Source organism: Quercus robur, chromosome 1 (genome assembly GCF_932294415.1).
Source record: "Quercus robur chromosome 1, dhQueRobu3.1, whole genome shotgun sequence".
NCBI classification, from domain to species: Eukaryota; Viridiplantae; Streptophyta; class Magnoliopsida; order Fagales; family Fagaceae; genus Quercus; species Quercus robur.
In genome coordinates, this window is record NC_065534.1 from 37,060,812 (window position 1) to 37,074,936 (window position 14,125).

Genomic DNA, 14,125 nt, shown 5'->3' on the forward strand with positions numbered 1-14,125 from the left:
TGTCTTAGGCTTTATCAAATTAGCTTTGTTGATCCTTATAATTCATTTTAATTAGAAGTTTTTGCATTCACACTTTATCTAATTAGTTTTGGAGGTAGTATTTGACTCGAATTAGTATTTCAATTGTGATCAAATTCAAGTAGGATATAGTGATATACATAGGGCTTGATATTTATTTATTTTTTAATTTTATCTATAAATTTCTTGCAATTTGGGGCAGCCAACTTTTTTTTTAATTAAGTTTTTTTTTTTCAACTTGAACGTGTACATGTTGCTGTTTTTTTTTTTTTTTTAATGATGATTTTTTTTATAAAAGATTAGATGAAGAATTTGGATTGTAATCAAATTAAGATAGAGTTTGGATTGTAATCAAATTATGAATTTTATCAACTTAGAAATTATAAGAGAAGTTAAAATCATAAACGTGTACTATACTACTATGTTGTTGGTTTTATAAAATATATATATATATATATATATTATGGTTTTTATCCACTTAGAAATTATAGAAGAAGAAAAATATATCTATTTTAAAAAAAAATCTACAAAAATTTCTACAATTTGGTGAAGCCACTTGGCGCAACCAAAGTGTTTTAGGCTTTATCAAATTAGCTTTGTTGATCCTTGTAATTCATTTTAATTAGAAGTTTTTGTATTCACTCTTTATCTAATTAGTATTGGAGATAGTATTTGACTCGGATTAGTATTTCAATTGTGATCAAATTCAAGTAGGACATAGTGATATACATAGGGCTTAATATTTATTTATTTTTTGATTTTATCTATAAATTTCTTGCAATTTGGGGCAGCCAACTTTTTTTTAATTAAATCTTTTTTTTCAACTTGAACATGTACATGTTGCTGGGTTTTTTTTTTTTAATGAAGATTTTTAAAAAAAATATTAGATGAAGAATTTGGATTGTAATCAATTTAAGATAGAATTTGAATTGTAATCAAATTATGAATTTTATTCACTTAGAAATTATAAGAGAAACTAAAATCATAAACGTGTACTATACTACTATGTTGCTGGTTTTATTAAAAAAAAATGATTTTTATCCACTTAGAAATTATAAGAGAAGAAAAATATATCTATTTTAAATAATAAAAAAATCTACAAAAATTTCAGCAATTTAATGAAGTCATTTGGCGCAACCACGGTTTCTAAGTCCAACTTTTACTATATAGATATGATATTGATATTGATTTTCATAAAGTGTAACGGGTGCTATTTGCAGGTGATGGATTGGCGGGCCATAGTCCGGAAAAGGGTGGTTATAGTGGTCAGAAAGACTCAGATAGTCCATGATTGTTAATAATAATGAATGTGGGCATGCCTGTTTAAAAAAACTTGCGCAGATTATCATATAATATCAAATAAATATTTTGTTCTATCAGATTCTCTCTTTCTCACCTTTTTCTCTCTTTATATTAATTTTATCTTGACGTTGTAGTATGGGACGGTGCTGACTTTCGATCTCTTTACACCGAAATCACCTGCGAACTAAGTAACAAATACTAAAAGATAGAATTTACGCTAATAAGTCATAAAAGAAATTCAATTGTGGATCACAAGATTCTCTTTAGTCTCTACACCATAATCTTACTGTTGATTTTGGTGGTGATTCATTAGCCATGTTAATCACATGTACAATTATGTCTACAATTATTTTGGGCAAGAGTATTACAAATACTACTCATTCCATCTCAAATTATTAGATCTCTATTCTATTTTGAGTTATCTAAGAGAAAGTTATTTTTGAAAAGTCAATAAATAAATTTTCAAATATATTCTTTAATTTAATTAAAAAGTCAATACTTCTCTTCTCTCTTTTACTAAGGGTCCATTTGGTTTGAGGATGTTAAAGTGAGATGATAGAAAATAGAGATGAGATGAAAAACTGAGAAGATAAAAAAAATAATAATAATAATAAAAATAAAATAAAAAAATTCAAAATTCAAAATTCAAAATTTTCCTTATGGTGTTTGATTTGGGAAATGAAAAAGTGGATGGATAGAAAATTCTAATTTGATTGAGAAAAAAATTGAGAGAACGGAAAATATAGTTTATATAAATTTAAAATTATATCCCTATTACATAAAACAAAATGTAACTTTTTTTATTACAAAATTTGTGCATGGACACTATTTTTTTTAAACACAAGCCAAAAAAAAAAAAAAAAAAACAAGTGAGAATGGAAGAAATAGGCATAAAAACGTAAAAGAAGAGAATGTCATCCAAAGCATCCCACAGCAACATTACTTGTTTTCTCTTGCATTTTCTTTCCAATTTACGAAGATCATGTTTTGGTGGATCCAGAGAGAAAATAACCTTGCCCCACCATTTTCTCTTCCCTTCTCCCTTTCCAACTAAAACACCCCTCCCAACTATTTTCTCCCCTATTTTTTCCTCCTCTTTTTTCATCTCTCTTAAAATCATTCTAACCAAACATACACTAAAGTTTAAATTATGAATGGTACTTTTGGAAAATGATAATGCATTAAATATTACTCTCTAAAAAAGTTTGTTAGTGAGCAGCATCAATCTCCATGACTGGGAATATAGTCCATACCAAATACAAATACCAATGCCACCATTGATAACTTTAGGCACGCACATACCACCGCCCACCCTTGGTGCGGTGGTCACTCCACAAATATAAATGCTTGTGGGGTGTGGGGGGTAAAGGCCGGGGTTCAAGTCTCTAGAAGGGAGATTCACACACATATACACTTAGATTAGGATAGAGTAGAAATTCTATCTTGTATTAGAAAAAAAAAAACAAAAAAAAAAAAAAAAAAAACAACAACAACAACTTTAGCCACACACACAAACCATGTGTCAAATTGCGTCGAAATTATCATGAATACTTCATGAAGGTTTTCCTCAATAATTTTCTTATTTGTTTCTTTCACTAGGATTAAGATCTGGTGTAATTACAATATGTAATTGCACCATGTAATCAACCTCACTTTCTTCACAAAAATTTTTATATTCTTAACTTTTTACTTTTTTATATTTTTATTATTTAATAGTTAAGATTAAAAGTTGTTTTTTACAACTCTCAATTTTAACTATTCATTACAATTGCATCAAGTGCATTGCACCTGATCTCAATCCCTTTCACTAACCAAGTTTAGATATCACATAGTTTCAACATGCACATATCAATGTAATTTACATTCATATTGATTGTGACTTATGTTATTTGTTAGTGTCCCTCTTCCTTTAATTGACCAATTGTATTCTCTAGGAGAGTTGCGAAATATTGCTCATCGAGCCATCCTTGGGTCCTTTTGAACACGGTGTTTCTGAGTCCTATTTCTACTGCATACGCCTGAATTGATTCAAAATCAAGCCTTTAATTATAGGATGGACCACCATCTCAAACGATTGAGAGGAAAAAGTGGACTTCTACCCCACGGATTAAGATCTTCAAGAATTCTTAATGTACTCTATCACATAAATTTTTTTTTAATTTTAATAATGTAAGGGTCTAAATTTGTCATGTCAACATTCCACTAATAAAACCTTTAATAAATAATGCTCACATCAGCTATTTAAAAGACAAGTCATATAACTTCATGCTACTACTACAAAAGTTAAGTTCTTTTATAGTGGTATTCTGATTATGTAATATATTATAAGTCTGTTTAAAAAACTCTATATATTACTTTCGTGTTTGTATATTCTAATAAGTATTACTGTTTCTTAAACAAAAAAAAAAAAAAAGACATACTTTATTAATCCCAAGACTTTCCAATATTATATCTTAAAAATATCTTAATAATCATTGTGTTTTCACTTAAAGCTATTTGCTCTTCTTTTTATTACTACAAAACACATTGATTGATTTTTCGAGTATACACATTGATTGTTTGCACTTAAACGTTGACAAGATTCAACATTCAATCTAGACAAGGTTTCTTACTATTGTGATGTAGGATATGTACTCAATTTCCATTGTATACTTCGCAACACAATTTTGTTTCTTACTTTAATATGTTATTCCACCATATAATAACACGCAACCGCTAGTATATTTTCTATCTTCTATATCTTCAACAGAATCTACGCCAATGTATCTTTCATCTCTAGATCACCAATGTTTTTGCACTTGGAGCTAGGGGGTGTGTAAAAAACCGAGGAACTGAAAAAACCGCTTCAAACTGACCAAACCAATGCAAAAATTTCGGTTCGGTTTCAGTTTGGTTCGGTTTCGGTTTTATTATATAAAAAACCGAAAATTGCGGTTCGGTTTTTGGTGGCAAATTTTAATGAACCGAACCAAACCAAAATATTATTATATTTTATTTTATATTAAATATATAATATAAAATTTGTAAATATTTGACATATGCTTTGCGTCAATGCATTGGGCCTCCCTTGGGCCTCCATCATTTTATTTTAAAACACTTCACAATTGGGCCTTTTTTTTGTTCAGTCATACTCATCAAATGATCTGGCCTACCTTTTTTTGTTCAGCTGAGCTTTTCAATGTTTTCATTTTATCTTTTTAAACGTAGCATTTTAAAACCCATTAGATTAATTACCTATAATTAAAATAAGTAAATATCTAATTAAACTAATTAAACTAAAATTAATTAGACTATAAAATCATAAGTTAGAAGACCCTACCCTACATACTTTTCTCACAACAATGGCTTCCTTTACTTTGGTGACTCTCATGCTTCTTACCTTGCTAGCCACCTTGGCTCTCGCTCAGGCTCCAGGATCCGCACTAGCCTCATCACTAACCAAGTCTCCATCTCCAACTTCTTCTCCACCGTCTTATGCTCCTGCTCCCACCTCAAAGCCACCAACTCCCTCTTTGGCTCCAACTCCATCCACCACTCCTTCGTCGCCTTCCTCCGCTCTGTCAACCTCGCCTCCGGCTCCTCCCCCACTGATCACCCCAACCCCCTCCAATGCACTAACCAGTACTCCCTCTCATAAACGGCAGCACATTCCACTCTCCAGCCCCTTTCTCTCACGGTCTCTGCCTCTACGACCACCTCCCCACAATCCCTATTGTTTGGATGGTTAGGAAATTTATCCAAAAAAACACATATAGACTATCACGTTGCTTCAATGCTTCTTCTCCGTTTTTTTTTTTTTTTTTTTTTGCTACTTGCTTGGTGCTAGGAAATATATATATTTTATATTATTTTGGTATGTTTTCTAATTATATACATTGTTAGGTTCTAAGTACTTAAGAACTAATGTATTAGAACTCTAATTTGTATTTTTGGCAAACCATGATCAAAACAGGTTTTTAGTCTTGTTTTAGACTTGCTCAAAGTATGTGTTTTATGTAAAGTTGGAATCGAGCTGCTGCAGAATTCATTGTGCAATTCAGTTTGGCTCAATCAATCGAGAATTAGACTCGACCAATTGAAAGTTGGGCAGAATGTTTTTTCTGCAGAATTTTCAATTCAGCCCTAAGCCCATATGACGTGTAGGGTTTTATGTTTTGCCCTAGGTATAAAAGGAAAACCCTAGCCACCTTTTTGAGGTGGCTCTATTTTGCTGTGTGTGTGAATCTCTTGTGAGATCTGAGAGGTGGTTGCCTTCACACATGCTTAGGATTATCAAGAAGGAGATTTCATTGAGAGCTTGATGATCATTCAGTTGCTGCACTAAAGAGCTTAAAGATACGCAAGCAGGAGTACTTGTACTTGCTGGGAATCCAAGAAAGAAGGAGTTTATAGTCTCGGAGCTGTCACGTGGTCGTGGTAGTAAGTTTTCTACATGAGGTAGCAATAGGATGTTAGTGGTCTAAGTCGCTATTGTAAAACTTCGATTCTTTCATAGTGGATTCAGTTTACCTTGAGGATAATTAGGTTAAATCCTCCCCAGGTTTTTACCAGTGTGGTTTCTTGGGTCATCATATCTTTGTATTCTTTATATTCCGCACTTTACATTGATATAATTATATGATTGTGTTAACCTAGATCTGAAATTTGGACTAAGTAATCACTTGGCTAATTAATTAGGTTAATCCAATTGTGTTTTAAGGGGTCTAAAAACAAACAAGTGATATCAGAGCAGGCAGCTCTCTTGTTGTAAATCTTTTGATTTCTGAGCTAATCCTTGACCCCTGTTGTCATGGAACACAAACACTCTTTGGTTATTCCTACTCACTTTGATGGGAATAATTATGCTTATTGGAAAGTAAGGATAAAAGCATTCTTGAAATGTATTGATGAGAGAGTTTGGAACTCTGTTGAGTTCAGATAAGAGAAGCCCACTACTCCTATAAGTGAGTGGATTACTGCTCAGAAAGAAGCAGTATCCTTCAATAGCAAAACTATGAATGCAATCTTTAATGATGTTTCTATGGAGGAATTTAAGAGAATCTCTAATGTTGAGGTTGCTCACACTGTTTGGAATATCCTCCAGACTGTGCACGAAGGCACAAAGGCTGTCAAAATTAATAAGTTGCAACAATTAACATTTAGATTTAAGAGCATTAGGATGTTTGATGATGAATCCTTTGATGAATTTTATGCTAAAATTAATGACATTGTTAATTCTACATACAACTTGGGTGAAATCTATGATCAACCTAAAATTGTTAGGAAGATTCTTAGATCTTTAACTGAAGATTTTAGGCCCAAAGTGACTGCCATCACAAAACACTGCTTGGAATATCCTCCAAACTGTACACAAAGGCACAAAGGCTGTCAAAATTAATAAGTTGCAGCAATTAACATTTAGATTTGAGAGCATTAGGATGTCTGATAATGAATCCTTTGATGAATTTTATGCTAAACTTAATGACATTGTTAATTCTGCATACAACTTGGGTGAAATCTATGATCAACCTAAAATTGTTAGGAAGATTCTTAGATCTTTAATTGAAGATTTTAGGCCCAAAGTGACTGTCATCACTAAAAGCAAGGATGTGAACTCCATCCCTGTTGATGAACTTGTAGGATCTCTTTAGTCCTATGAATTGGACCTACCCAAAACTAGCAAATTCAAATCAATGGCTCTTAAGTCAGTTGATGAAGTTGATGTTGGTGGATTTGATGATAAGCTCTCTGCTACAGAGATTGCTTACCTTGCCAAGAACTTTAGGAATTTCCTTAGAAACAAAAACAAAAGGGCAAGAGGTAAGAACACTGTTGAACCTAGAAACTTTAGGAAGAATGATCGCACTAAGGTTAACAACACTGAAAAACCTAGAGAAAAAGTAGGTCAATCTTCTAATAATTCTATGGGTCCTCAATGTTTTGGATGTCAAGGGTATGGTCATATAAAATCTGAATGTCCTACATACTTGAGGTCTAAGGGTAAGGTTATGGCTGTAACCCTTAGTGATGATGAAGTTTCTGATAATGAGTCTGGTTGTGACGAAGATGGAAACTTCATTGCTTTCACTGCTACTATTGTAGTCAATGAAATTATGTCTGCTGAAGAGAACCCTTATGATGGGGAACTCTCTGAGAATGCAAATCTTCAAGAAGCCTACAATAAACTTTGCAAAGTTGCTGCAAAGGATGTTATGAGTGTTGAATTAGGCTTAAAGAAAATTGCATCTCTTAAGCTTGACAAGAAAATTTTGCTTGTGAATTTGTTTGATGCTACTGAACTTTTGAATGATGTGAAGAATGAGACCATGCTTTTGCTTGAAAAAGTTAAGAATTTGGAACATGAACTATCTATTGTTAGAGAACAAACTGATAGGTCTGCAAGCTCCAAACTTGATCACATGCTGAGTGTTCAAAAGTCTCTCTCTGACAAAACTGACTTAGGTTTTGTAGAAAGCATCTCTGTGCCTACACCCCATTCCAATAACTTTTTTCCTTCTTCTTCTTCCGAACCTTATGTGAGTGAGGCGTCAAACCCTCTGTGAGTAAGGCTAAATCTGTAGAAGTTACACCTCCTAGGAAGATTAAGGTTAATCTTCATGAGTCTAAACCTAAGACTCCTTACCCTCCTAAGGGCAAAACACATGATAAGCCTGCATGGGTTTGTCATTTTTGTGGAAAGTCTGGGAACTTTTGTCCAAACTATTACAAGCTGCAAGCTGCTAAGCGAGCAAACAAACCAAAAGTACCTGTGCCTCAAACACAAGATCCTATGGTACTTATTGGTGAATTGGTAAAGACTCTAAACTTTTATTCCAATCCTGGAATTTGTAATCATTCTCATGTAAATAAGAACTCCGATGCTCGATGTTCATCTAAAAAGTTTTGGATGCAAAAGGCTCAATCAAATTGAGTCTTTCTGACATGGTCATTGTGCTTCATTGCTCTACTATTTGTGACCATTATTCTTTGGTTTTTGTTTTCTTTGTTTTTAGGATTTGCATTGCATATCATTCATGCATTTCATTCTAAGTTTTTTTTTGTTTTCTTTTTATAAAAATAAATAAAAAGTTTTAAAAAAAAAAAAAGGGAGCAAATTGTGTTTTGCATTTATTTTCTTGGCATTGAAAACAAGGTTGGTCAATTTATTTTCACATAACATGTCTTTGTACCTTATTTAGCTTGGATAAGCTTATTTATTGCACTTTATTAGTTGAAACTTTGTAGTGCATGTTGTGTGGGAAAGATGTTTGTAGTTTTTGATCACTTTTTCTTGATTTTGAAGTCACATGTCTTTGACTGTCGAACTTGAACTTTTGTAGAAAGGCATAAATAACCATCTCACCACTGTTCACTAGCCAATCATGAACACCTTAGTGCATATCGTAAGATTTTGTGGTCAAAAAAGTGTAGCACATGCACAAAAAGAAAATAAGGTGTAGCCTCGGTTAAATTGCTTAAAACTGGTGTATACATTATTGGACTTAAAGTTTAATCAATCAAATGAAACTGGTGTATACATTATCCCGGCTATTTTAATAAGCTTCTGCTAAATTAAAATTTGTGTATACAATATGAGGCAAATCAAGAAACTTACATGATTGCAAGCTTATGATCTAGGAGATGTAGGAGTTATATGATGTAACTCTTCAGGTGATAGTCTCTTTCAAACTCTATGTGATGAATTTTGTAGACTTTGTGTTTGATTTTTATTCACATATCACCTCACATGTATCTCAAGTTTTTTCTAGTTGCACACACTACACAAGTTACTCTTTGCTAAACTTTGTACATGTTATTATGTGTGTTTCTGGTTTGACCAACCAAGTTTGAAAATTCCTTGAGTTTTATGCAAAACATATTTGATGTTTGAGATTTTAAGAGAATGGATTGAAAATCTTAATTTTGGGAAAACTGGGTTCAAAACATTTGTTTTTGAAAAGCATTTCATCTCATATTCATGCATGTGATTCATAAAATTCAATGCTTTGAGAAGTTTCTGCATTATTTTGCTTTGTTTTTCAAAAAAAAAAAAAAACTGATTTTTCCAGAATTTCGACCAATCGAAATTGCGATTAAAAATGTTTGTGAGTCTTTGTCTGTTTCAATCGGTGCTCAATTGGTGTTGGATCAATCAAAGCATTTTCGACCGATTAAATATGTTTTCGATCGATCAAAAATCGTGAAGAGAATTTTTTTAAAAACTAATTTTCACATGTTCAAACTCACTTTTTCAAAAGTTTTTCAACTTTTTCTCTCTCTATACAACTCGGTCAAGGCTCCAATCTGATTTTTTGTAGTTTTCCACCATTCTTCTTCCAAGGTTTTTCTCTCCCAAGGCTAGTAAGACCTTTATACCCTTCCTTTTGCATTTATTTTCACCTTTCATGCATCAAATCATGCATTATTTGGGAAATTTCAAACCTACAAAATTTTTTTTTTGATGAATTAAGCCTTTTCTTTCACAATTGATCAATGGGTTTTTGTTGGGGGATGTTATAAACATGATCTATGGTGTTTAATTTGATCAATTTGATGTATTGTGAGAAATTGAAAATTCTAGGCCTTGAAACTACCTGATTTGGGGATTTTGTTCAAATTAAGTTTAATTGATGAAATTGGCTTGTTGAATTTATTAATTTGATCATTATAAACTATTTTCTAACTTGTGTGATGATCAATTGGTCAATTTAGTACAAATTGAACAAGTGGATTTTCAAAATTTTGGGGTTTTTTTGTTATAAACTCTATGCTCAAGCCAATTTTGTGATTTTAAACTTAAATTGAACTTGTTATCACTGCATTAGAGCATGCATCATGACATTTATCTGTTCATGCATCATATAGATTGTTATTTCTATATTTTTTTGTGCTAACTTGCAGTATGCCCTTGGTGTTTTTTTTTTTTTTTTTTTTTTTTGTTCTTTCTCTTGTGTCTTTGTCCTTACCCTAGCACCATGCCTAGGAAGACTAGAGCCCATAGGACATCCTCCTCTTCTTCTGCTCCTTCCTCTGTGGGCACTTTGTTTCCAAGTGAGAAAAACCAAGAGCTTTATGAGACACTAAACCTTAAGAGAAAGATTTGGGCTGAGCGTAAGGTTTTGTTAGATGAGCTAGATCCTACCATTAGGGCACACTTTGAGCGTCGGGGCTGGTTGCCACTTTTGGATATAGATTATCCTCCTCTAGCTACCCTGATTAAAGAGTTCTACTCAAATCTCTCTATCCACGTCTATGATTCCAACACTTTAGTAAAGAGTTGGATACGAGGTGTAGAGTTCACCATTACTCCTAGTGTAGTGGCTGATGCTCTTGGGGTACCTGTGGTCCAGCATCCTATTTACCCTTATGATGAGTCTCCTCCCCTAGACGACATCATGTCATACATCACTGGTACTTCTATCTAGTGGGGTTCTGCTGAGCTCACTAAGACTACCTATCTTTTCTTTAGGATAGCGTGTCATTCCTTATGGCCTATCTCTCATCTGCACACCATTCCTTTGGAGTGATGTGCATTTTTGTATGCTCTTGTTATGAATGCTCCTATTAGTTTTCCTCATCTGTTTCTTCGTTCTTTAAATGAAGTTCATAGGAGTTCCTCTACCGCTCATGCTCTTTTTCATCCTGTTTTCATTCATAGGATTTTGTTATTTTAGGTTTAAATGACTTCCCCGCTTTTGAGCCCGTACACATTATTGCTCCCATAAGTGCCACTTTTCTTAGGCAGAGGGTTGCTCAGATGAGAGAGAGCTCTAAACGCCCTCAAGTTAAGCCTTCTGGTACCGCACACCCTCCTTCTTCTACAGGTACTACTTCTGGTGAGGCGTCTGCTGATCCTGTTGGTGCTACTGTTGTTTTTGTTCCTCCACCATCTACTTCGGATGACTTTGATATTCGTCGTACATTGGAAACTGTCATGACCGTTCAGGCGGCTCATGGTCAAATTTTGGTGGACATGCTTGATGAGCTCCATGCTTTACAAGCAGATTTGGTGCATCTTAGATGTTCCGCTTCGCCACCTCCTTTTGATGGTGGATTCTAATTGCCCTTTGGCATTCCATCACAAAAAGGGAGAGTACATTTGGACACTTGTAGAGGATTTTTTGTAGTTAGGAGGAGAGATTTTGTTTGTTGGAGCTTGTGGAGTTTAGATTGTATCTAGGTGCTTCACTGTGTATGTATCCTTTTTGGCTCTTGATGTATTATTTTTGGGCTATTCATATTAGGGGGAGATACATTGTTATCTATGTTTCTTGTTTCACTGCTCATTGATTTATACTTATGAGTTATTCATGATATATGTCTTTGTTTTGTGTTTTGTGAAGTCAAGAATTTTTTTTTTTACTTGTATTTTCCACACATGCGTTTATGCGTTTGTTAAGTATTTTAGAAAATATATAGGTTGATTCAGTCATGCTGCTATCTACACTTGCAACTGATGGATAGTAGTTAGGTTGGATTATTTTGTAATGAGCATTATTTTTGTAAAGGGCTTTTACTTGTAACTTTGAGCATTGTGTTTGGGTATTGTCATAGATTGCCAAAGGGGGAGTTTATTAGGTTCTAAGTACTTAGGAACTAATGTATTAAAACTCTAATTTGTATTGTTGGCAAACCATGATCAAAACAAGTTTTTAGTCTTGTTTTAGACTTGCTCAAAGTATGTGTTTTATGTAAAGTTGGAATCAAGCCGCTGCAGAATTCATTGTGCAATTCGGTCTGGCTCGATCGATTGAGAATTAGACTCGTCCAATCAAAAGTTAGGCAGAATGTTTTTTCTACAGGATTTCTAACTCAGCCCTAAGCCCATATGACGTGTAGGGTTTTATGTTTTGCCTTAGGTATAAAAAGGAAACCCTAGCCACCTTTTTGAGGTGGCCCTATTTTGTTGTGTGTGTGAATCTCTTGTGAGATCTGAGAGGTAATTGCCTTCACACATGCTTAGGATTATCAAGAAGGAGATTTCATTGAGAACTTGATGATCATTCAGTTGCTGCACTAAAGAGCTTAAAGATACGCAAGCAAGAGTGCTTATACTTGCTAGGAATCCAAGAAAGAAGGAGTCTGTGGTCTCAGAGCTATCACATGGTCGTGGTAGTAAGTTTTCTACATGAGGTAGCAATAAGATGTTAGTGGTCTAAGTCGCTATTGTAAAAATTTGATTCTTTCATAGTGAATTCAGTTTACCTTGAGGATAGCTAGGTTAAATTCTCCCCAAGTTTTTACCAGTGTGATTTCCTAGGTCATCATATCTTTGTGTTCTTTATATTCCGCACTTTACATTGATATGATTATATGATTGTGTTAACCTAGATCTGAAATTTGGACTAAGTAATCACTTAGCTAATTAACTAGGTTAATCCAATTGTGTTTTAAGGGGTCTAAAAACAAACATACATGATTTTGACTTTTTCTTTTTTTTTTGTTGGGTGTTTGGGTGCTGAGAAAATGTGGGAAAGTAAAGAGAAATAGGCTTCTTTTTTTTTTTTTTTGGTCTATGATTTGTTTGGTTCTAAGAAATTGGAAGCAACCAAAAACCAACCGAACCGAACCGATTGAAATCCAGTCAGTTCGATGTCAGTGTTCCTCCCTTTCGGTTTGGTGTCGATGCCAAATTTGGTAAAACCAAAATTTCGATTCGGTGGAAAAATCGTACTTCAAACCGACCGAACCGAACCAATTACACCCCTACTTGGAGCTATTTATTTCTCTTTTTATTCATGAGATAACCAACTTATTATAACAAAACAAATTAATTGATTTGTCGAGTATACCTAATTTTTCGACCATCACTATACAAAAAAATGCTAATCTAGACCATATTGCTTACTATCTTGCCGCAAGCAATGAACTCATCTTCCATTGTATACTTCTTAACAAAACTTTGTTTCTTAAACTATTATTCTACTGAATAAAAAGATATAACCACTAGTACAATTTCTATCATCTGTATCTCCAACAAATTCAGCATCAACATATGTATCTTTTTATTTCTGGATCACCAATTCCAAAGCATAAGTTTCAAAGTGCAATTTCAATCATTCAAAATCTACAAAGGGAAATTTCAACATTCAACTATCACTCCATCTTCAAATCAGATAACAAAATTAAATGTTAGTGGGGTGATATTGTGGAAGTCTGTAAAAAGCAAACACAATGCTCTCTTTGATGGACAAAAACTAAACTATTAGTTTCTAGTTAGTAAACCTCGAATCCACGAGAGGTTCCTTGAATCCACAAGATATTAAACTGGAATCCACCAAAGAAAGAATTCAACAAAAAGTTTGTATTTTATTAATAATAGTCTGCTTTACCTCTAACGGCTACAAAACATATAAATACTAAGAAAGTAAAACCCTAGGATGATTAAGAAAAATCTAAAACCCTAATTCATACTAATTACACAATTATATGACAAAATATCAAAATTTACAAAAGTGGCAAAATTGAGTTAAATACAAAATCATAAACTATTGATCTTAAGGGTCGTCTTAAAATAAGTGGGACCTTATTCTGGCTTTTGAGCAAAAAGTTATTAAAGAAACAAAAATTACTATAAACAACAAAATCACAGTTCTCAAGGGCTAAACAGAGGAATTCGCCAATTTCAAGGGGTACCTCCTAGCGAAGCGATGACTATTACTCAAAAGACCATTTTGCTTCAGCCTGCCAAATTTCATGTAATTCTAACTCCGAGGCCAATGATTTCTACTAGTGTCTTTTTGCCTTGCATGTGATTTCAGGCACGCGTGAGAGTCTAGAAAGGTCACGGCGATTGGTTTTACATCATGGGGAATTCGAGAAGTGA

General features: G+C 33.5%; 1 protein-coding gene across 1 annotated transcript; it reads left to right on the forward strand.

Annotated features, from left to right (window-relative positions):
• Positions 1–4,661: 4,661 nt before the first annotated feature.
• On the forward strand, positions 4,662–14,125 carry LOC126706773 (pollen-specific leucine-rich repeat extensin-like protein 2). The gene is made up of 4 exons (XM_050406355.1): positions 4,662–4,941; positions 7,528–7,761; positions 10,974–11,255; positions 14,061–14,125. Exons 1-4 carry the CDS (start codon positions 4,662–4,664, stop codon positions 14,123–14,125), a joined length of 861 nt encoding a protein of 286 aa, XP_050262312.1.

Bases quoted from the DNA above. Each gene is read 5' to 3' on its own strand.
- LOC126706773 (XM_050406355.1), top strand. From the start codon at position 4,662: ATGGCTTCCTTTACTTTGGTGACTCTCATGCTTCTTACCTTGCTAGCC. The intron at 4,942-7,527 runs GTACTCCCTCTC...GTGTTGAATTAG, and splicing joins CCCCTCCAATGCACTAACCA to GCTTAAAGAAAATTGCATCT. The intron at 11,256-14,060 runs GTCAAATTTTGG...ATGTGATTTCAG, and splicing joins GACCGTTCAGGCGGCTCATG to GCACGCGTGAGAGTCTAGAA.